The following is a 21,456-nucleotide window of genomic DNA, read 5'->3' as shown; positions in this document are numbered from 1 at the left end:
AGCCATAAGTAATCTAGGCAGGGCAAAGTTTGTTGGGCTTATGGGTCTACATCCACAGTCTATTACTGAAGGAAGTCAGAACAGGAGTTCAACCTGGGCAGGAACCTGGAGGCAGGAACTGATGCTTGCTCCTCATTGTATGCTCAGCTTGCTTTCTTATAGAACCCAGGACTACCAGCTCAGGGATAGCACTATCCACAATGGGTTTTATATGGTCCTCGTTCATTAATCACTAATTTAGAAGATGCTCTACAGGCTTGCCTACAGCCTGATCTTAGGAAGAGACATTCTTGGTTGAGACTCCCTTCTCTCCAACAACTCTAGCTTGTGTCAAGTTAACAAAAAAGTAGCCAGCATACTACTTTTCTGAAACCCCTTAGAGAATATGCTTCTAAATTAACCATAACCACCCCCAAGCTCCAAGGACTTCTACTAATCCCAACTTTTCAGTCATGTTCCACCAACTTCAACAAGCCAAAGATAGAGAGTAGTATACTACAAACATAGTAAGCTACAGCCACTTATAAAGGCATTTCTCCCAGACCAAGATCACAAAAACCCATGCAGCATCTGAAGAGTAAATAAATCATGGATAGGATATCATCTGGTACATTATAGATATGAAATAATATTTTTCTTAAAATTAAAAATGTATAGACTAAAACCATTAGCTATGGTTTGTTAAAATATTTTAAAATTTTCACATAATTTTTTAATTTTTAAAATTGGTATAATAATAATTTTCCTTTTTCTATCCTTCATACCTATGTATGCCCACTTACTTTCAAATTTATGGACTCTATTTAATTGGTGTGTGTGTGCATGTATGTTCCTAAATATATAAATATAACATACTCAATCCACTTACTGTTAAAAATGTATATGACTTCAGATGTGACCAATGTGGGGGGGAAGTTCTCCCTATTCTCAGCATCTCTTAGTTTCCTGTAGTTCCTTGCCTGAAGCATAAATGAGATTAATTCCAAAAGGCTTATATTATAATTTACTATGAAAAGAGCCACATGTCTCAAAGAGGTTTTGTGTGAGGAGGGGAACTGAGGTCATGAAGAACAGACCAGTCTTGCCTAAGCTTGAAGATTCTGAGGCCAGAAATAACTCTGTAACTAGGCCTAAGAGCAAGTCCTGAACCTTGTCAATACAGCTAGAGAAACAGAACAGTGAAAAACCTGGAGCCAAACCATTTGGAGTCCAAACTGTCAATGATGAGACCCATATGTAAAGAAGTATTCTTGAAAGCTAGGGTCAGATCTCAGAGAGTAAAGAAATTCAATGTGCATTCAGAGTAAAAGATATCTAAGCAGGATTTAATTTTATTTTTAAATTGGAATATTATTTGTCCTGTGACCCACATTTCTGCAAAAAAAATAAATAAATAAATAAAAAAGACTCAGGGTCATTGAACCTTCTGTTGTTCTTTACAGTGTCCATATTGAATACAAGTCTCATTTTTTTTTAATTATGAGAAATACTACACTTTCAAGGAACCATATCATTATTTAAGAACAACAGAATCGATGTACCTTAGAATATTAATGATAATATAAATATAAAGAAAGAGCATACAGAGTCTGTAACCAATTCATTTTCTAAGTGGATGAAATTAATAATCAGGCCATTTCTAAAATCTTTAGATGAGTTAAGCACAGATCAGTCTGTGAGTATTCTAAACACATCGGATGAGGATATGTTTCTGCTTTGTGAAGGTCTGCATTTGTCTGCAGTTCACTGCGCATACAAAATGTCAAAGGGATATCTCAGCTTGTGGGATCCACACTTCATTTTATAGTTCATTATAGAACATAATGGCTCTGAGCATCCCTGAAAAATGACAGGAAACATTTCCACCGACTATTAGGGGCTACTTGGTGCTATATTCAACCTGCAGAGCGCGAGCGCTCTCTCTCTCTCTCTCTCTCTCTCTTCCTTACCCCAGGCCACCCAACATCCTAAGCATATCCTGTGTGAAGGACATATGTTAGTTAAAGTGCAAACCTTTATCGTTGCTCCTGCTGCCTGAAAATCAGACGTTCTAACTATAAGAACACATATGGGCTACTTGTCCATCAATTACATAGCATGAGGACTATGTCTGCGATCTCTTAGAGGTGATCCCCACTTGGTCTCAAAGGCTTGAACTCTCCTCATAGTCTTCCCCATGCTATCTTTTCCACGGCATTAAGAATGCCCTCAATAAATCTCATATACAAAGGGACATTATGCTCAATATCCTCCTTGAAACATGACTTTCTGAAACTCTTACTAGCATCAGCCTCTTGCTCTGGATTCATTTAGTACTGGTTTGTATTTTACTCCCTGTTTAGAGCTTCATTTTCTATGAATGCCATTTACTCTCTGAGGGATGGGATGCAGGGACAGTCTTGGGAGGCAGGCAGAAGAACTGGCTCTTTGGTGTTAGAAGCACAGGGATCCTCCTCTTGGGAAAGCACAAAAGGTAGTCACTTGGTGGCCTATGCTCGTGTAGAGGGGGCTGTTGGAAACACATGTGCTATTCTAGGTCTGTATTCAACAATACCTTGGAAAGGCTCTACAATGGTGAGGTGCAAAATTAGTCTAAGACAAGCAAAATTCCCACAGAGCACAATTCCAGATCTCCTTTGTGTTTTTGCCACCTCTGGTTTAATCAGGCTGAGTGGATTTTCCTGATGCTTCAATGGAAGAAGAATGAACTCATACTGAGGAGCAATAGATGGAAATCTTTCATAGTATGCTAGTCCCACTCAGTCTTTCTTTCAGCAAGACTGAAACTTAAAAACAAACAAATGAGTAAACAAAGAAAGAACTGCAATGCACAAGGCAATCATCAAACCTCACCACTTAGAGAATTCCAGTCCCTCACTAACTATACAAGACCTGTTCCCAGGATCTGCTGTATAGTCTATATATGTAGATACTTGCATTCTTTTCAGTCACAAAATCCATTAGTGTTTTGGCTATACGAAACCATTTTACAAACACATTCATAAATGCCCATGAAAGCCTTGCCTTGTTTTGCTAAAACTGAGTCTGAATGAACAATGTAACGATGGCCAAATCTTGAAGTAAGTGATTTTAGTGAACGTAAACCACAGAGAAAGAGCCAGGCATTTGTAAAAAGGGCAAGAGATTTTATTCAAGTTTCTACAGTAAGAGAAGGAGACTCTAGTACAACTAGAGCTCAACTCCACTGGGGTGGGGAAAGATCAAGATGTCTTTTCAATTTTGCACTGTGTTAAAGGAAAGATACTAAAGGACCATAAGATGAGGCTGCCAGTCAGTGTGATTTTAGCCATCTCGGTGCTCTGACGAGTGTTTCACTGGTGTTAGGCTCCTGCTCCCCTCAGAGACTAGGAGACAGTGCCTCAATCTCTCTCGGGGATTTCGTTTTCTCAGCTTCTGAGAAAAGCATGCTCAAGTTAGAGATTTGTATCTCAAAGAGAGTGGAAAGGAATTTAAACATTTTGCAAAGCACTGCAGGTCAGTCCTATAGCCAGGAGTATGTGAAAAGAGACAGAAATTCAGCTTTCTTAAGCAGGTCATTGTCCTAAAGACATTGCCTTAAACAGAGAAACGCCATGTTAGAGTATGTTCAAGAGTTAGGTGGTTCAAACAAGTTGTCTGTGTTGTCATATTTACATTTTACAACCTTAAGATTTCTACCTCCTGATAGTCATGACATTTTTATTTCCCTGATTTGGAGCTCAGGCAAGAGCTATCAGTGGCTTCTAACCAAGCTAATTGTAATGCAAATGAAAGGGTAAGCATGACTGCACATATGTAATTATATTACATAAAACAGCAACAATACTCTTAACCCCGAATTCATAACCTGATATCCTAATGTCCAAGGTAGTGGTCTTAATGGGATCGTGGGAGCTGATTCAGTACTGAGAAGAGTGTCTAAATGGGTGGAAGTAGTCCCCTTATAAAAGAGGCTACAGAGAGCTGCTTGCCACTTCTACACACTGAGAAGGTGCCATCTATGCACTAGAAATGAGGTGACACTGAATCTGCTGTCCTTTACTTTTAAAGAGCGGAAGGGCATGTTCTAAAAAGAATAAATGACAAAAATAAACACTTTGTTGAGTCAGAGTTGCCCTCCCTTTTTCACATTATGGAGACATTTATGAGACTCTTCCTCACTGTAAAAAAAAAAAAAAAACTCAACGTGAATCCTTTAAGAGAGGAAAAGTATTTTGGCTCACAGTCTCAGAGGTTTCATCCCATGGTCAGTAGGCTCAATTTTTTTTTCAGGCCAATGGAGAAGCAGAGCAATGTGAAGACAGGGCATGGCAGAGGAAGCTGTCTAGCTTATGGTAGCAGAAGTGAAGAAGAACAAGAAATAACAAGAGAAAAACAGGAAGCACCAAGAGCCAAGATATGTCCTCCAAAGTCTTGCCACCTATGGCCCTCTTCCTCTCGCTAGGCTCCTCCTTCCACAGTGCCACGACCTCCTGAGGTCAGGCCCTCCTAATGGCATCTTCTCTGGAAATACTCTTGCAGATAAATTTGGAACTATGCTTTACTATGCCTCTAAGTGTCTTTTAACCCACCCAATTAATAATTTAGATTGATCACAATTGTCCTGTCTTAGATTCTATAGATAGCTAATGTATTCCACGTTTATACAGCACATGAACAAGTTAAATGAGATGCTCAGAATAGGTGTTCTGTTGTCTCTGAATGAAACATGCCAAGAAAGAGCTATCACACGAGAATCTGTGATTGCTCTAAGAATTTTTCATAACATTACAGAGCACTGTATGTTTCACTTATATAAGTATATTCTTTGTATCTTTATATATGTGATTTATAAAACAGATGCAACAAAATCGAAATAAACACAAGGAAATGAAACCAGGAATATATTAAATATAAGCTCGGATCCAAGGCTAACGTTGGAAAATGGGAGTGCAGAGAGGTAGGCCCTACAGAGTTATTAAAGTCAAGCCTCAGACCTGGCTCCAAGCTTCCTGGAGGCTAAGCAGCTAGAAATTAATGAGTAGTCTAACAGATTTTGATATGTTATCAGTAGGAGAAATGTATTTTCCCATTAGCTGCCTAATTCTTTAATACTTCATACAAAATTTCTTTGCAGATAAAGGTTAAATACAGGAAGTTTTGTGCAAAATAAAGGGACTGCTAATTAAAGGGAATGTATAAAGAAGCGTGTTTACAAAAGTGTCTCTCATGAATAACTGATGGCTTCAAAAAACACATTATGATAAGAAAGAGGGTTTCACAAGGTTCCCCGGTTAATCATGGTATAGGGGTGGGGGGTAACCAAAAGCCTGTGCTGCTTTGAAGGTTTAATCCAAGATGATTATCCAACCTCTTTGTTGAACAAACCTTGCAAATATGGCCTTCTCAGAAAATTCACAGGGTTTTCTGTGGGAGTTTGAAATGTCAGCAGAGCATGCTTTCTGTTGATAGTATCCCAGCAAAGCATCCTAACAGTTGGGGTGGGGGTGGAAGGGAAAGATAGTAAGATTCTTTCATTTCCCTGATTTTTATGCTATGCTGTGTCTTAGACTTTCTGGAGATGTTGCTCCGAGTAACTCAGGGAGAAAAGAAAACAAATATAACAGAGAAAGACAACAAGACAGATTGATGAGAGCCAGCTGTATAAATCCTCAGCAATTACTGGTGATGCCGGGTTCCTTTCAGGAGGTTAGAATCATGACTTTCACACAGATAAAAGGGGGGGGGGGATACATGCTAAAGATCTTATTTAACTCTTATTTAACTCATTGTCAAAACAATATTATAGTGAGTTCAAGGGAGAATCCAGAGGGTGGATACCATTTGTAAATCAGGAATATAGAAATGCATTTTCAAGTGGACTCAAGAGGGGCTTTTCCCACAGAATGAGAAGGCTTTCCCTCCACCACTCAATCCATTTGCATGTCTGATGTCATGTGTAATGCGCTTCACCATTGATTAGAAAATAGCTCCAAGGTCATGAAAGGTTAGATTCGATAACTGTGGAAAGGTGTTTCCAGACTTCCGCTGGGGATGCAGTGGAAAGGATACCAGTTTCCATGTTCTAGGCCTTCCCACTGGTGTCAGAGACAGAAGACTTGTTTGCCAACCTTCAGTCACAGGTATCCAGGTGGCTGAATTTGGGCAAAGAACTGAGGATAACCATGACTACACCACTTCGAGACCCATACCTTCCCACCCTTCCATTCCTGTGAGGAGGATGTAGGGAACTCCCAGATCAATACCAGGTAGACATCTACTTTAACAAGAGCCTGACCAAGCATAGGCTTTTGGTTGAGAAATGAACAATTCATTCTTGGATATGGCGTATACTTCAGCAGCAGAGTGCTTGCTTACATTTGTGAGTTTCGTTCTCGGCAGCGCAAAACTAGCAACTTTTATGGTGACTTGATGTTTGTTTTCAATAGTCCTTTTGGATTTATGTATCAAAATAGGTAATACACTCAGATTGTTCAAAACAAAACAAAAACATAAGGGATATCTACCTTCCACCTCCCTCTCTGTTTGTGTATCCGATCTGAGCTCCCACACCCAAGTCAAAGAGAAGCCGCTGCTGAGTACACTTCGCCCTAAAAGAAAGAACCAAGTCTTTTTGTGCCCAGTGTTCCTCACACTGGGAAACAGGGAGGACACATGACTCGGCACAGGTTTGTTTGAATGTTATATTGTTACTGCTGCATAAATTGGTGACTGAGTATAGTTTAGCATGTAAACAGTGTTTCTACCCCCAAGGTTCCCACTATCCTTATAAATAACAGTGCACACAGAGAATACACTGACACAGCCATCCTGGAAATGTAGAGCACTGAACATTGTACTGGAATAACAGAACTAATAGATGGAAAGATTCCTAGAGACCACATGTTTTCCAGGACCCTGTCACAGGAGAGGACACAATGTCAAAATCACTGTTCCTTGCTCAAAGGCAAATCCAGAGTAAGTCATAGATATTTGGTCTTCACATCTCAATTGCCTCTCTTTTTATTTATTCCATGCCTAAATTTCAATTTTTTTTTGTATTTTTGGTCATGCTTTTTAAATATTTACTTATTTATTTAGAATTTTCTTTTTTATTGAATATTATATTTACATTTCAGATTTCATCCTCTTACCCCATTCCCCCCACCACCCAGGAACCTCCTATCCCCTTCCCCCTCCTCCTGCTTCTATAGGGATATGCCACCACTTACCCCCCCCCCCACTCCCATCTCCCCACCCTCGAATTCCGACCCACTCAGTGTTCAGCCTTCATGGGTTTGGTCATGCTTTTAACTGACTATTTAGCAGGTATAGTAATAGGCTGGTCTTGATCTGCCTAGGCAATCTCAGATTTAATTTATGCCGAAAGAAACTGCTCGTCACTGAGACTTGGTTTTTCTGTAACTTCATATAGGTTCTGGTGCTCTCTAGAAAGCAATTTTGAGTTTGGTGGGAACAATTGATTAGTGTCCACCCGCTGCCTCGGCTGAGGTGCACAGGCTGCTGTAAATGCCTCGAGGATGCTCTTCCTCCTCTGAGACCTGGAATATTGTTGATTCCAAATCCTGGGAGCTCAGGACAGAGATACAAAAACAGAGAAGAAGATGGAAAGTAGACATCTCTTATGGTTTTGTTTTGGCATTGCAGGATACATGAATGCATCCCAGGCAGAACAACAGAGACAATGATACCCATACTTTTTCATTTAGAAGTCTCCATATTTTTTTTTCACCTCAGCAAATCTCCTACCCTGAGGGTTCACCTTTCTTAAAGACTCTCTGTGGCTGTCTAAGCTTGTGCCACTTGCACTATGACACAATGCATTAACAAAAATGAGCAAGAATTGTTCTTTAGAAGGAGTGTGGCTCCATCTGGGTGTGAACTGTGGACATTTCCATGGTCTGGGTTCAGCTTCAATGGCATCTGTTACTCTGCAGCATTCGGTATAATTGGTTTGTGGTAAGGAAGGTAGTGACTCTGACTTGTCTTTACTCTTGTTTTGGGAGGAGATTCTCCCACAGTGGACAAATCTTTATACTATGCCTGTTTGACCTTCTTCATGCTTGAGTGTTCAATCTAAACTAACTCACACCATCTTACTTTTAGGATTTTCTTTGATGAACTTGAGAAGTAGTTTCTTTCCTTCTTGAAACATGGGAGTTTTGTTCACATGAGCGCTTTCACACACAGAGGATGGCCCAAAACAATAAAGGTAGAACACTAACCCAGACTCCACATCCTGAGAGCCCAGAAGCTGCTCTGTGCCTGGCATTCCTCCTTTCTGAGCCTATCCTCTCACTTTTCAAGAAACCTATTGAGCCTATGCAGAGTTCATGTGAAATTAAGAGCCCTGATAATATCGAAGGCTCTCAAGAGTTTGTTTTATAAACTACGCTGTCAATTTTTTAATTTATGCAAAGAAGTAACGGCCAAGCAGAATGGACTATTGCTGTAGGCTGGGTAACTCATTGTTTGCCCTGGAGGACAGAATATGTACAGAACCAAAGGATGATGAAAGGCCACCACACAAGTGCCATGTCAGGATAAAAGGAGTGGGGCAGTCTCAAGGGTGCATTTTTGACAGTTCATGGCACTCAGGGACATAATATCTATATTCAGCAGAGCAATGTTGCTAGCTAAACAAGGATCCACACCCTTGCAAAAATCACAGAAACAGAAAAATTCTTCTCACCTTTTTCACTTGAGTGTTAGTCAATCACCAAATAATGCTGTTCCCATCATCAGGTGTCATGTCCTATTATATCTCTGTGACCTTGTGTGCCCTTGCTTATTGCCCAAAAGCCAGTTCTGACACCTGATTTCTTCCTTCCTTCCTTTCTTTCTTCTTTCTTTCTTTCTTTCTTTCTTTCTTTCTTTCTTTCTTTCTTTCTCTTTTCATGAAAGTGGAAAGCATCTGTAAGGCAAAGGACATAGTCAAATAGGACAAATTGGCAACATACAGATTGAGACAATCTTCACTAACCCCACATCCTGATAGAGGGATAATATTCAAAATATATAAAAAACTCAAGAAGCTAACCTCAAAAAACCCAAACAATACAATCAAAAAATGGGGTATAGAATTCACAACAGAGGAATGGCTGAGAAACACTTAAAGAAATGTGCAAAGTCCTTAGTCATCAAGGAAATGCAAATCAAAATGACCCTGAGATTCCACCTCACACCAGTGAGAATGGCTAAGATCAAAAACTCAGGTAACAGCAGATGCTGGTGAGGATGTGGAGAAAGAGAAACACTCCTCCATTGCTGGTGGGACTGCAAGCTGGTACAACCATTCTGGAAATTAATCTGGAGGTTTCTCAGAAAATCGGAAATAGATCTGCCTGAAGATCCAGCTATATTACTCCTGGGCATATACCCAAAAGATGTCCCACCATGCCACAAGGGCACATGCTCCACTATGTTCATAGTGGCTTTATTTGTGATAGCCAGAAGCTGGAAACAACCCAGATGTCCCACAACAGAAGAATGAATATGGACTATGTGGCTTATTTATACAATGGAATGCTATTCAGCTATTAAGAACAAGGACTTCGTGAGTTTTGCAGGCAAATGGATGGATTTAGAAAATATCATCCCGAGTGAGGTAACCTAGTCCCAAAAGGACATGCATGGCATGTACTCCCTTATAAGTATTAGCTATAAAACACAGGTACCATGTTACACTCCACAGACCCAAAGAAGCTAAACATGAAGGAAGGCCCAAGTGCGAAAGGTTGAATCTCACTTAGAAGGGGAAATAAAATAGTCATAAGAGACAGATGGGAAGAGGGAACTGGGAGGGAAGGGGATGTGGAGGAGAATGGAGGGGTGGTTCAGAATCATGTGTGGGGAGTGATGGGGAGATGGCCAGATGCCCACGAAAATAAAGGAAAATCTGAAACTGACAGGGCTGAGGGGGGCATCTGTAGGATGAAGCCAAGACCTGGGAAAAGGGGGGTGCCCAAGAATCAATGGGGTGACCTTAGCTGTGATTCACTATATTGTGGATACAGAACCTGAAGAGGCCACCACCTGTACCCTGAGAAGAACCACAGTGGAGGAATAGAGACACAACCTGCCAACAAAACTTTCAACCTGAAATTTATCTTATCTACAAGAAATGCAGGCACAGGGGATGGAGTAGAAGCCTGAGAGAATGGCCAACCAATAACCAGCCCATCTTGAAACCCATCCCATGGGCAAGCATCAATCGCTGACACTATTAATGATACTCTGTATGAGTGCAGACAGGAGCATGTTGTCTTCTGAGAGGCTACATCCTGCAGCTGACTTAGATGCAGACACCCACAGCCAAACAGTGAATGGAGCTTAGGGACTTTTATGAAAGAATAGGAAGAAGGATTATGGCCTCTAAAGGGATAGGAACTCCACAGGAAGGCCAACAGTCAACTAACCTGGGACCCTGCAACTCTCAGTGTCTGAACCACGAATCAAAGAACATAGACTGGCTGGACCTAGGCCTCCCTGTACATACACAGGAGATTTGCACCTTGTTCTTCATGTGGGTCCCAAACAACTAGAGTTCGGGCTATCCCGAAAGCTTTTGCCTGTACTTGGGATATGTTCTAGCTGGGCTGCCTTGCCTGACCTCCGTAGGAGAGGAAATGTCTAGCCTCAAAGACACTTGAAGTACCTGGGCGGGGAGTGGGGAAGGGATACTCAGGGAGACCTCCACCTGCCCAGAGGAGAAGGGAGGGGATATACAGGAAGGAATGTGGTAGGGGGTGACTGGGAGAGGGGCAGTGGGTAGGACATAAAGTGAGTAAGTAAAAATAAAATAAAATAAAATAAAATAAAATAAAATAAAATAAAATAAAATAAAATAAAATAAAATTGTTGACTTGCTTGCATGATGAAGCTTAACCAAGAACCATAGAACTGATCCTAGATCACTCACCAAGCACCTCTCCCACCCCATGGGAAGAACGGGTGGATTTTGTTGTGAGCCAAGTGTGGTTAACCCAGAATTTTTATGGCACTACTAGTTCATGGATTAAAAACTAAATCTTGGTTTTGCTACTTCTGGTTATGTGACCTTGGGCAATATGCTTCCTTTGTGCCTGCTTCTATAAAATGGAACTAGAACAGTGGCTATATCAAAGAACTTTTGTGATAATAAGAGTAGTTAAAAATAAACAATACCTAGCACGTAAATGGTAGATATTTTAGCTATTATTAATATTACTACTCTCTCACATGCCCACTCACAGAACACATTGGCCAGACAGATGGGAGGGTGTCTAAGGATTGTCTGTACTTGAGAAAGTGACCATACTTGGATCCATCCAATGTGAACAAATAGGCTGAGAGGCCCATAAGAAGAAAGCAGCTAAGATTAGCAGGATGGGTGTGGTGGAGAAAACTTTTCCCAGGAGATGTGAAGGTGGATTCCACATTAAGATAGGAAGCAAATTGGGCATACAGACAAGAAGAATGCCCTTTATTCATTTTAGTTATTTCTGTAACCACAGTTTTACAAGATTTAAAAAAAAAAAAAACAAACCCACAAGAGATGATTTTGGATATGGAGAACAGACCAAAGATTGCAAATGAACCCTGTTTCATCTGCTTATCAGCTATTTTGTCTTGGGAGAGCTTTATTTAAATTGTTTAAAGAGGAAAAATAATAAATCCAAAGGAATGTAATAAACGATAATGTATTATATAGTAACGTATGTAAAAGAATATTATGGTACCTGGTATGCATCAAGCAGGAATAGTTGCCAGTACTGCTAAGCATGAACAAAATGCATTTGCTTTGGTTTGCACAATGCTCAACATGCCCACACCTCTAGTTTTCCAAAGGGAAGAGGCTCAGAAGAAACAGTGATGTTGGATTCGGAAATCCCTTCTAGTGCACAATTGGAACTAAAGGGTTGTTATTAGAACCTGCAAATGATGAGCAATGAAAAATGGGGACATTAAGTGCTTCTAATCCCTTTGTCTTTTCTGACTGATTCTCCTCACTGATGCTAGAAGCAGTGAGGAGTGAGCTGCCCTGTGCTGTCATTAGTGAGTGCCTGGAAAGGAAGGTTTGTCAAGAATAGACATTTGCAGGGAATTGCTCATTTTCTCCATTATCTTCTTAAGAAAGAAAGGAGGGAGGAAGGAGGGAGGCAAAAGGAGAAGGAGGGAGGGAACACACACACACACAGAGAGACAGAGAGAGACACAGAGACAGAGACAGACAGAGACAGTCAGAGAGACAAAGGCAAAGCCAGAGAGATGCAAAATAGTTTGCAACTCGAAGCAAAAAGAGTAACAAGCAGTTTTTAGCAGAGAAGAGAACATGGCCACCTCCAGGTTTAAGTCAGATCACAGACTGATAAAATGCTTTTTCCCATTTTCATACCCATGACTGGCTACAAACAGACACAGTCTCCATCTTGCCTAGAGGAAGAGGAAGATGTGTCATAATGGGCTGTCATTACTGAGCACAAAAAGCAACTGCCCTTTGTCACATCTCATGCTAGTGTCAGGACACTAGCGGGGAGGGAGGGAGTTCATGGTGCACGGTTGGAAGAATTTACCCAGGGGAGGTGATACAAAGAAAATGAATCATGTTCTCGGGAGTGAACGAAACTGCCAGTTGTCCTTTTAGATACATTTTCTGGATAAATTAAAACACTTTCATCTTGGTATGTATGTGTTTGAACCTGGGGTGTACTGGACTGGGGACAGGGGCAGAGGGAGGTTTTAAATGGGGGGAGCAGCGGGGTGGAGCATGCTGTGATGTTGTTGAATGTCAGGAAAGGAGAATTGTGTGCAGGATGGGCTGTTCGGGTGCTTAGCGATTAGTTCATCAGAGGTGACGGGAAACATCAGCAGGCGCGGCAGCACAGCATGGCCACAGAAATGCCACTGCACTTACGATCCTCAGGAATAATTGGTTAATTCTCAGCCTGGAAAGTGGTTGCACAGAGCCAGGAGTGTGCTGGGATCAGACGGCTCCAGTAGTCCTGGTACACAGAAGCTGGTTCCAGTGGCTTTTTTTTTTTTTTTTTTTAAAGAAGGGACATGATCAATGGCTGTTTTTGAGAGATCTTGATTTTAGGCAAATTTACTTTGCCATCATGAGTGCCACGCTATCAGAAAGACAAATTAATTTAACATGAGTGACTTCATGGTCCCTTATGAATTACTTTCCACTTGTTTTTAATAGCGTCTCTTTATCTCTCACACAAGAAAACACAGTTGACCTTTAACCACCTCTTTTATAAATGAACCCAATTGCAGCTCAGCTTCTCCACTTTCAGATCTTTATCTCGTGGCACCTTGAATCTGAGCTCATTTGGATGCAGGTCCAGCTGTCTCTCTAATGGTATCTATCCATTAATTAAACACGGTGAGCTTAGCAGCCTGCACAACAGCAGCTGGAAAGGATGAGAAGGCAGTTCTCTTTTAATCTACAAATATTTATTTTCTTTTGGAGGATTGGTTGGGAAAAGATTAAGTGTATAGGAGGATAACCAGCTTACTGAGAATGTGTGTGTTGTGATGGAAGTTTCCTGTTGAGTCACATCAGGTGCAGTTAGTAAGCAGGAAGGCTGGCTCCTAATCCCCACAATCATAAATTATGAATGCCGGTTAAAACAAGTATCTTCCTCCATCTGGGCTAAGGAATGGGTCTTTGTTCTCTGAGCGTGTTAATAGATGCATGCAAATGAGTTTACAGGGAAGCGTGAGTATAACTCAAAAGGAATTGAACTCTGATATTTATGAGAGCCTGTCGTCGCAAGAGCCAGGTCATGACTTGTGTATTCTTATCCAGCCACAATGCATTATGGGGCTTCCTCCAGTCCATTTACAACTTCTCTGGCTTCTTAGACTCATTCATCACTGAACTGTGTACAAACATCCCTGGAATATCAAAACAATATACTGAAGGTTGGACACTGTTTTGGTTTTTGAAACAATCCCATTTGGATACAGAGGCAGTGTGTGTGTTGTAGAGTATTAGACAATACTGTCAAATCAAATTAATAGAATAATATCTCAACTATTTCAATAGTGGTGCTGCATTGTAGTGTGTGTGTGTGTGTGTGTGTGTGAAATGCTTCTTTAGCTAGAAACAAATATAGTTGCATTTAGACTACTCACATCTCAACAAATACCAGATTGTATTTGCGTTTCTATAATCTTCTCAAACAATGTCATTTATTGTACTTACATAAATGTATCCCTTTTTATTTGGTCTGGCATATATTTTGACTTGGCAAGAGTTGGCAGTTGTTCAGGAAAATGTTGTTAGGTTACTTTGGGTTCTCCTGAAAGGAGAACACAAGATAAAGACTTGGTTATGAGCAGCTTTGGAAGGGGTAAGCAGGTTGAAAAGAGAGCCTACAAAGTGGGTTCGAGGAATGAAGTAGGAAGACAGACAGAACCATGGGAATGCTAAGGGGGCTGGTAGTTTCCTGAGTTAGCATTGTAAGTCATAGAGGGAAATTCTGCCTGCCCCCCCCCCCCCCCCAGGGAAATTCTGCCTGCCCCTGGAACTGTCCATCTGGGAGATAGGAATGTGGGGTATTTAAACACCACTCCCCAGTGTTATGTAGGACAAGATTATGCAGTATCTTGGCTGGAAGACTCAAAATTTTCTTGTCCACTTACTGTCAGAGGCGGCCTCATAGACTATCATGGGACCATTAGGAGTAATAACCAGTGTGATAGATTTGACTGAAAAATTTTCTCTAGTTTAAAAGTTATAAAATGCTGAATAAAGTTGAATGTATTTGGGAAAGAACATTAGGTTGGTAAGAGTTGGTTGGGCTTGGCAGGATGTAGAGTATTTAGGTATGCCTGTGAGCCATTTGGCCCCTGATCATGCTTGCAAGAGGTCGTATTGACCAGGTAATTTAGGAGGGATGATCCATCCTATGGAAGGTGACACAGCTCTCTAGGCTTGGGTCCTGGACTGCACCAGAAAAAAAAAAAAAGAGCTAGTTCAGTGTAAGTGTCCATCTTTCTTTTCCTTCCTGATTGCAGATACAGCATTCCTGGTTCCTTAAGGTTCAGGCAAGTTCTGCTGCCAGAACTTCCCCAACATGATGGACTGTACCTCTGAACTGTGAACTATAACAAAAACCATTCTCCCTTGAATTGTTTTTGGCAGGGTATTTTATCATAGTTAACAGGAAAAGTATCTAAGCAAAACAGGTTTATTATAGTTCTTTGTATGTAGTATACCTTTACAAGTATGTACTAACGTCTCTATTTTGTTTTCAAGACAGTAGTTCATTGAATACTAGCTATTGAGGTAAGCACCAGAAAAAAATGTTGCCTTTCGAGTTAACATATTTTGTAAAGCAAATTATTATGGTGCTACGGCACATTTGTACCTCTGTGGAGTGTGGAGTTAGGTCAGGCAGGAAATGCCCAATTTACTAGAGATGATAAGAAGGATTTGGGAAAGAAGTAGTTAGTCTTTTTAAGGTGTTGATGAAGGAAGAAAAAGGAAAATATATCTGTATACATGTAGTACTGTAGAATTCTGAGACAAAAAGACTGTAACTTTTAATGGAGTGTCATTGACATCAAATGTTATCAGGAAAGTTTTGAGAGAACTGAAAGTCATTCAGTGTGATTGGAGAGTGGCTCTGAATGGATGTAGCCAAAGTTGGCTGAAGAGGAAAGGTTGAATAATGAAGATCGTCTTCCCCCCAATAGGTACTGCTTTTATATTGATTTTACATAGAAAATGGTGTGGATGCAGCACGCCAAATGTGGTCATGCTGCATATTTGGAATATAGAAAATTGATTAAAAACAGTGATACTAATTTGATTATAGGACAACTCCAGAAGGTGGCTACGATTTAGTTAATGTAGACTTTAATTGTACAAATGTGTGTGTGTGTGTGTGTGTGTGTGTGTGTGTGTGTTCTTATGGGGTCTTGTAACTGTATTAAATATTAAATATGTAAAATAGAAATAATTTTGGAGTCTAATAAAGCAGTAAGAGTGAAGCCCCATAAGCTTCTCCTTCTTGGATTTAACTTGGGTAGAAGCGGACTTCTATAAAGCAGAAAACAGGAGGGGTTCATATAAAGACTGCTGTATCTGGTGATGCAGTCTAGTACTAACCTGGTCTAGTACAGAGAGAATGCACCAGGTACTGATGGGGCTATTGGAAAAAAGCATGTCCTTCCATTACCAGTTGTGGTGGTTTGAATAGGTATGGAACCCATAGACACTCTTGTGAATGCTTGGCCCATGTGAGTGGCATTATTAGAAGGTGTGTCCTTATTAAAGTAGGTGTGGCCTTGCTGGAGGAAGTGTGTTACTGGTCTCCTAGTGCTCAAGCTCTGAGCAGTGTAGACCACGGGAGATAACTTTTGCTGCCTTCAGATTATGATGTAGAACTCTAGACTCCTCCAGCACCATATCTGCCTGCAGGCTGTCATGCTTCCTTCCTACCATGACTCTAATGAGCTGAGCCTCTGAAAACTGTATGCCAGCCCCAATTAAATGTTCTCCTTTATAAGATTTGCTTTGGTCATGGTGTTCCTTCCCATCAATAGAAATCTTAACTAAGACACCAGTTCTTTAGAAATCGGGATGATGAAACTGGCCCCATGTCTGTGGCATTCAAGTTCTAAGAGCCAGGGCCAGCAGGTCAGCATCCTCAAATCTATGCAGGTAGCATTTTCAAAGAATGTAAAGTTGAATAAACCGAAGCTGAAGGGTAGCTCCCACAAGCTAACTCTGTATACAAGTGACACCTCCAAATGTGAGCATTTTAGGACAATCCACAAATACTCTCTAAAGACACAAGAATTAAATGTTCAGGGAATTATTCATGCTAAAGTTTGAAGGAGTTGAAGTCAGCACCATCGAAATTAGCATTATCATGGATCTCGTGGATCTTCGGTGTTTCTACATAAGGGTAAGGCCTGCAAGATTTGGCTTACAAACCCGTAATGACACTAGAAGCAAGAGTGTGCCTGACCAAGCCCTGTGGCTGGATGTTCTTATTCTTTCCTGGAGAAACTCTCTTGCATGTGTATATCATCATGGTACTAACCTCTCTTCACCTCCTACTAGATGTGCAGTATTTTCATGGGTTACACCAGGGAGGCTGGAAGCCCCTTCCTTACATATGACAGGTAATCCTGTTGAGAGCCAGTCCTATCGCTCTTGTCTACCCTTTTTCTGGCTGGCTTATCTCAAGAAGGTATTGATCAGAAGTACGGGAAAAGGCTGTATATTCAACCCTACTGCCAACGAGGGGAGATTTATCTCAGTACAAGTAATGGAAGGTGGCAGGAAGAGGGAAAATATGGCCAAAGATCAGCTACATTCAATGAGACAGTGATGTCTGGAGGAGTCCGTGGCAAAAAGAAGACAAATCAGACAGGTCAGACTGTCACTCTGAAGAGCCCGGCCAGCAGCACCTGCAGGTGATGTATGACGCTGCGGGCTGCTGAGTGCTACCTTCCCAACCTGGGCTGTGTGTGCTTCTCATGAAGAAACAGATTTATTGTATTGTCGTCGGTGCATCACTGAGCAGAGCTGTGAGGGATTGTGGGTAATAAGTTCTCCCCCACCGGTCACCCCAGCCCTGGTTGAAGCCAATAACCTGCCTTCTTTATCTCCGTAAGCAGAAGACACAGAGACAAAGAAAAATTGAACTCAGACTCAGATTGCTTATCACCTCATCCTCCCTTGTCCATAGAGTATGTGGTGAACACTGTGGGGGGAAAAAGAATAAAAATAACCTGAGGTAGTCATATACATGCTGTTATATTTTTACAAAATTTATATCAATATTTATAATTTTTTAATAATATGAGATAATAATAAAATGTGCCTGACATTTCTTTCTTTTTCTTCTTTCTTTCTTTTTTGTCAATAACATATACCTTAGGAGGAAGCTTGTCGGAGATGAAGAGGAGAGTGTTCACATATCTTATGGTTGGTAACATCAATCAGTGCCATGTTTTGATGAAAGTTTAAAAACTGTTGAACTGAATTTGTACATTTTCTTTGCATGTGTGGTTTTACGAATAGGGGAATTTTCTCTTCTAATATACCTGTACAACTGAGTAAGAAGAGACGATGACAGAATTATCCAACTGGAAGTAAAATTTGGAAACAGCCTAAATGAAATTTGTCTAAAGTATAGTTTACAACCAACTGTTACTCAGTGAAAAAATGAATTGGAAAAGGCAAGCTTTAGAACAGTTTGTATTGTGTGATTCTACACAATCATGAAATCATGCTGTGTGTGTATGTTTACTTGGGACATTTTTGGCATGGAATAAAAACATGGAGCAATAATTCTGGAAAATTCTACTGATGGTAGTTGTAGAGGTAGGAACTTGATACATTTAGAAGAAGAAACGATATATCCCCAGCAGGTTCATTCATGTAAAAGTTAAACACACGCAAGGCAAAAAAGCCAGTGGGAATATAGTTGTCAGGAATCTCCTAATGCAGACTGGTGATTAGCTAAGTGGCTGGCTCAAATGCCATGTTCAAGAATATCTTTGCTACCCAGTACTACCCTGACAAAGTACAACATCTCCCATCCTTCTAGATATGGTCTATGTATGATTCTGCAACTGGAAAATGTGCCAAGAGATGGGGGGAAAGGTTGGGAGCTGGCTCAGTGGTAAAGGGCCTGCTACGTAAATGTGAACAGCAGATTTCAAATTCCCAGTACTCATGTGAACACTCTGTGGATGGGGCAGCTGCCAGAACTTGGGAAGCAACGACAGGAATCCTGGAGTAAGCTGTCTTGCCACTGTAACAGGAATTTATGAGCCTGGGTTCAGCCAAAGGCTCTACCTCCATGAATGAAAGAGGAAAACAATGAGAAAAGATCCTTGATATCAACTTCAGGCCTCTACACAGATGTGCACACACGCACACACACACACACACACACACACACACACACACACACATATGTGGGACCACACACATGTGACTCTGAAAACACATATGAATACACATCATATACATACATGTGCAAAAATAAGATAAAAAGGATTTGAAGTTAAAAAAGAGAAGTGACATTGTTATGATGGCTTACTGAAAATCATCAACCACAGGGAGCAAACCACTTACCTTCAAATGCCCTTCCTGGTTGTTTGTGCAAGAAGCTATTGCAATACTAGTGTGAGAAATGTACCTGTCTTTTAAGTCACCTATACTTTTAAGAAGTAAGACTTGGGATACTTCTTGCTTTTTTTTTTTTTTAATCTAAAACATCACTCATATTATTAAAAATGAGGAGATCCAGAACATGTGGGAAATAGATCTTCAGTTCTTGGAAAATATGTGTGTTCAGAGACCACCATATTCTGAAACCACACATAACTGCTATCGTGAGCTTTTGTTGATTGGAGACCACTTCATAAAATGGATCATAGTCCTACTTCACTGGTATTTTAGGGCACTTTTTTCTACTCAGGTACTGCTAGACACTGGACATATGAAGATGGAAGAATATGTTTTCGTAGAGTTTGCAATCTAACCAGAAAAGTAAATACATGACTAAAGAGTTATAATAAAGACTAATTGCAACACAGCAAAAAGGAACACGCCCTAGTAAGGAGGAGCACACACTAATATTCAGAACTGGAAGACACTCTGATGTGTTAATGAGGCTCAAAGTATCTACCATACAGACACCATTCTAAGCGTTTACGAAGATGATTTATATGGTGTTGTAAACTCAAAATGTAATATTGAGACTTTGTTCCTGGAATACAGTGAAGCACTAAAGAATCTTGTGAGTTCATTTAATAAATATCTTCCACTTTCCTTTTTGAGAGGTCCTTTGTTTCTGCATTTAACAACATCATAAAAGTATCAGTGTCCCCTTGAATGAATTTTTTTCAAATTAGTTAATGGAGGGAAAATGCCTTTGAATACTGAACAAGACACAATGGATTCAGATCACCTAGAAAATGTATTAGGGAATATTGAGGTAAATGTTAGCCGCTCTCAGTGAACACACAGGAGCTTTTGATGTTACCAAGGACCAGCAGAACCCTCCTTCTCTTGCTATAGTCTACACTTCAATCCATTTACCTGAGGTTAAATAATTCTTATGGAAAACAATAGGCCTGCCCATGTTAATGATGTATCAAAAATAAAATGGCTTTGGGGTGGAAAGATGGCTCAGTGGTAAAGAGCACTTGCTGCTCTTGCAGGAACCCCAGGCTTGGTTTCCAGCATACACACAGTGACTCACGAGAATCTGTGACTCTGTTCTATGGGTTCCAATGTTTTCTGCTCTTTTTGAGCATCAGGAAGGTATGTAGTGCATAAACATACATAAAAGCAAAACACTCATACACATGAAAAATAATAATTATGAATAAGTAAATAAAATAAACCTAGGAGGAAGAATATATAATAAGACGGGTCATATGAAATTCACAAATAATTAATAAAATAATATTTTAAAAAGCAAAGAGATACAGTAGATTAGTTGAACAGAGTGCGTACAAGTGCATTTTCTAATTGCACTTTTTAAAAATGTGTTATCAGTTGCTTTTCCTCATTGTTTAAATCAAACTCCTGACAAGAAGCATCTAAAGTGAGGATGGACTTAGTCTGACTTACGGTTTTAAGGTATGGTCCATCGTGGTGGAAAAGTACTGAGATTGTGAGCCACACAGGAGGCAGGAGCCTGGGGCTGTTACACCTCTACACGACATGAAGCGGGGCAGGACCGGAAGATAGGGACCACTGTAAACCTCAAGCCACTCCTCCAACTAGCCCCACCTCTCAGAGACCCTGAAACTTCCCAATAGAGTACCACCAGCTGGGTTTCAGTATTCAAACACATGAATTAATAAAGGCAGGCTGTCTGCTTTAACGCATTCCATTCAGATTCTCTTTCATCGCACAGTAAGAGGCGAGCTGAGGGAATAGACAGTCCTAGTCCAATATTTAATAAAATAGAATTAAATTACAAAATAAAGAGCACAAATGTTCTATATCAATTTTGTTTGATAGCCCAGTGTCTTCAGAATGAGAACTCTGCAGCTTCCAGAAGACCGTAGACTAGAATCAGTCTCTCGCCATCTGCTGGATTGAAGCCGGGTTTGCAATGCATCAATTCCGCTGAGGGGGAAGGATTCCTGGACACATTTAATGTCTTTCCTGCTTCTGGCCAGAGAGAATGCGCCCTTGTTTCTCAGCTTGTAGCAGTTTTCTTTGAATGCACTTTGTCTTTACTGCTACAAAGATAGACTCAAATGAAAATTCCATTTATGTTTCATACCTGATGCGAATAAAATATGGCTTGTACACAGATGACATTCAGGAAGTCGTGATGATGTTTTGAGCCTGAGCGTCACCCTCACGCTTGTTTAGATGACTGTGTTCAGCCAGGGGACAAAATGTGCTCAAATAATCCAGACTATTGATCTTTTTTGTCTTGTCTTTTTTTTCTTTCTTTTCTTTTTTTTCCTTGC

The 21,456-nt window shown here is 40.5% G+C and overlaps 1 protein-coding gene across 1 annotated transcript in view; it reads left to right on the top strand.

Annotated features, from left to right (window-relative positions):
• Positions 1-21,103, top strand: part of Phf14 (PHD finger protein 14) — a 199,169-nt gene extending 178,066 nt beyond the window's left edge. Inside the window, exons 18-19 of the mRNA XM_034519007.2 lie at positions 17,889-17,935; positions 20,996-21,103. Of these exons, the coding sequence (XP_034374898.1) occupies positions 17,889-17,909 (21 nt within the window). The 3' untranslated portion in view covers positions 17,910-17,935; positions 20,996-21,103. The remainder of the gene's footprint in view (positions 1-17,888; positions 17,936-20,995) is intronic.
• Positions 21,104-21,456: the final 353 nt, after the last annotated feature.

Source organism: Arvicanthis niloticus, chromosome 15, assembly GCF_011762505.2.
Source record: "Arvicanthis niloticus isolate mArvNil1 chromosome 15, mArvNil1.pat.X, whole genome shotgun sequence".
In the NCBI taxonomy this organism is placed as follows: domain Eukaryota; kingdom Metazoa; phylum Chordata; class Mammalia; order Rodentia; family Muridae; genus Arvicanthis; species Arvicanthis niloticus.
The sequence above is the reverse complement of the archived record's forward strand: the minus strand, read 5'-3'. Positions and strand labels throughout refer to the sequence as shown.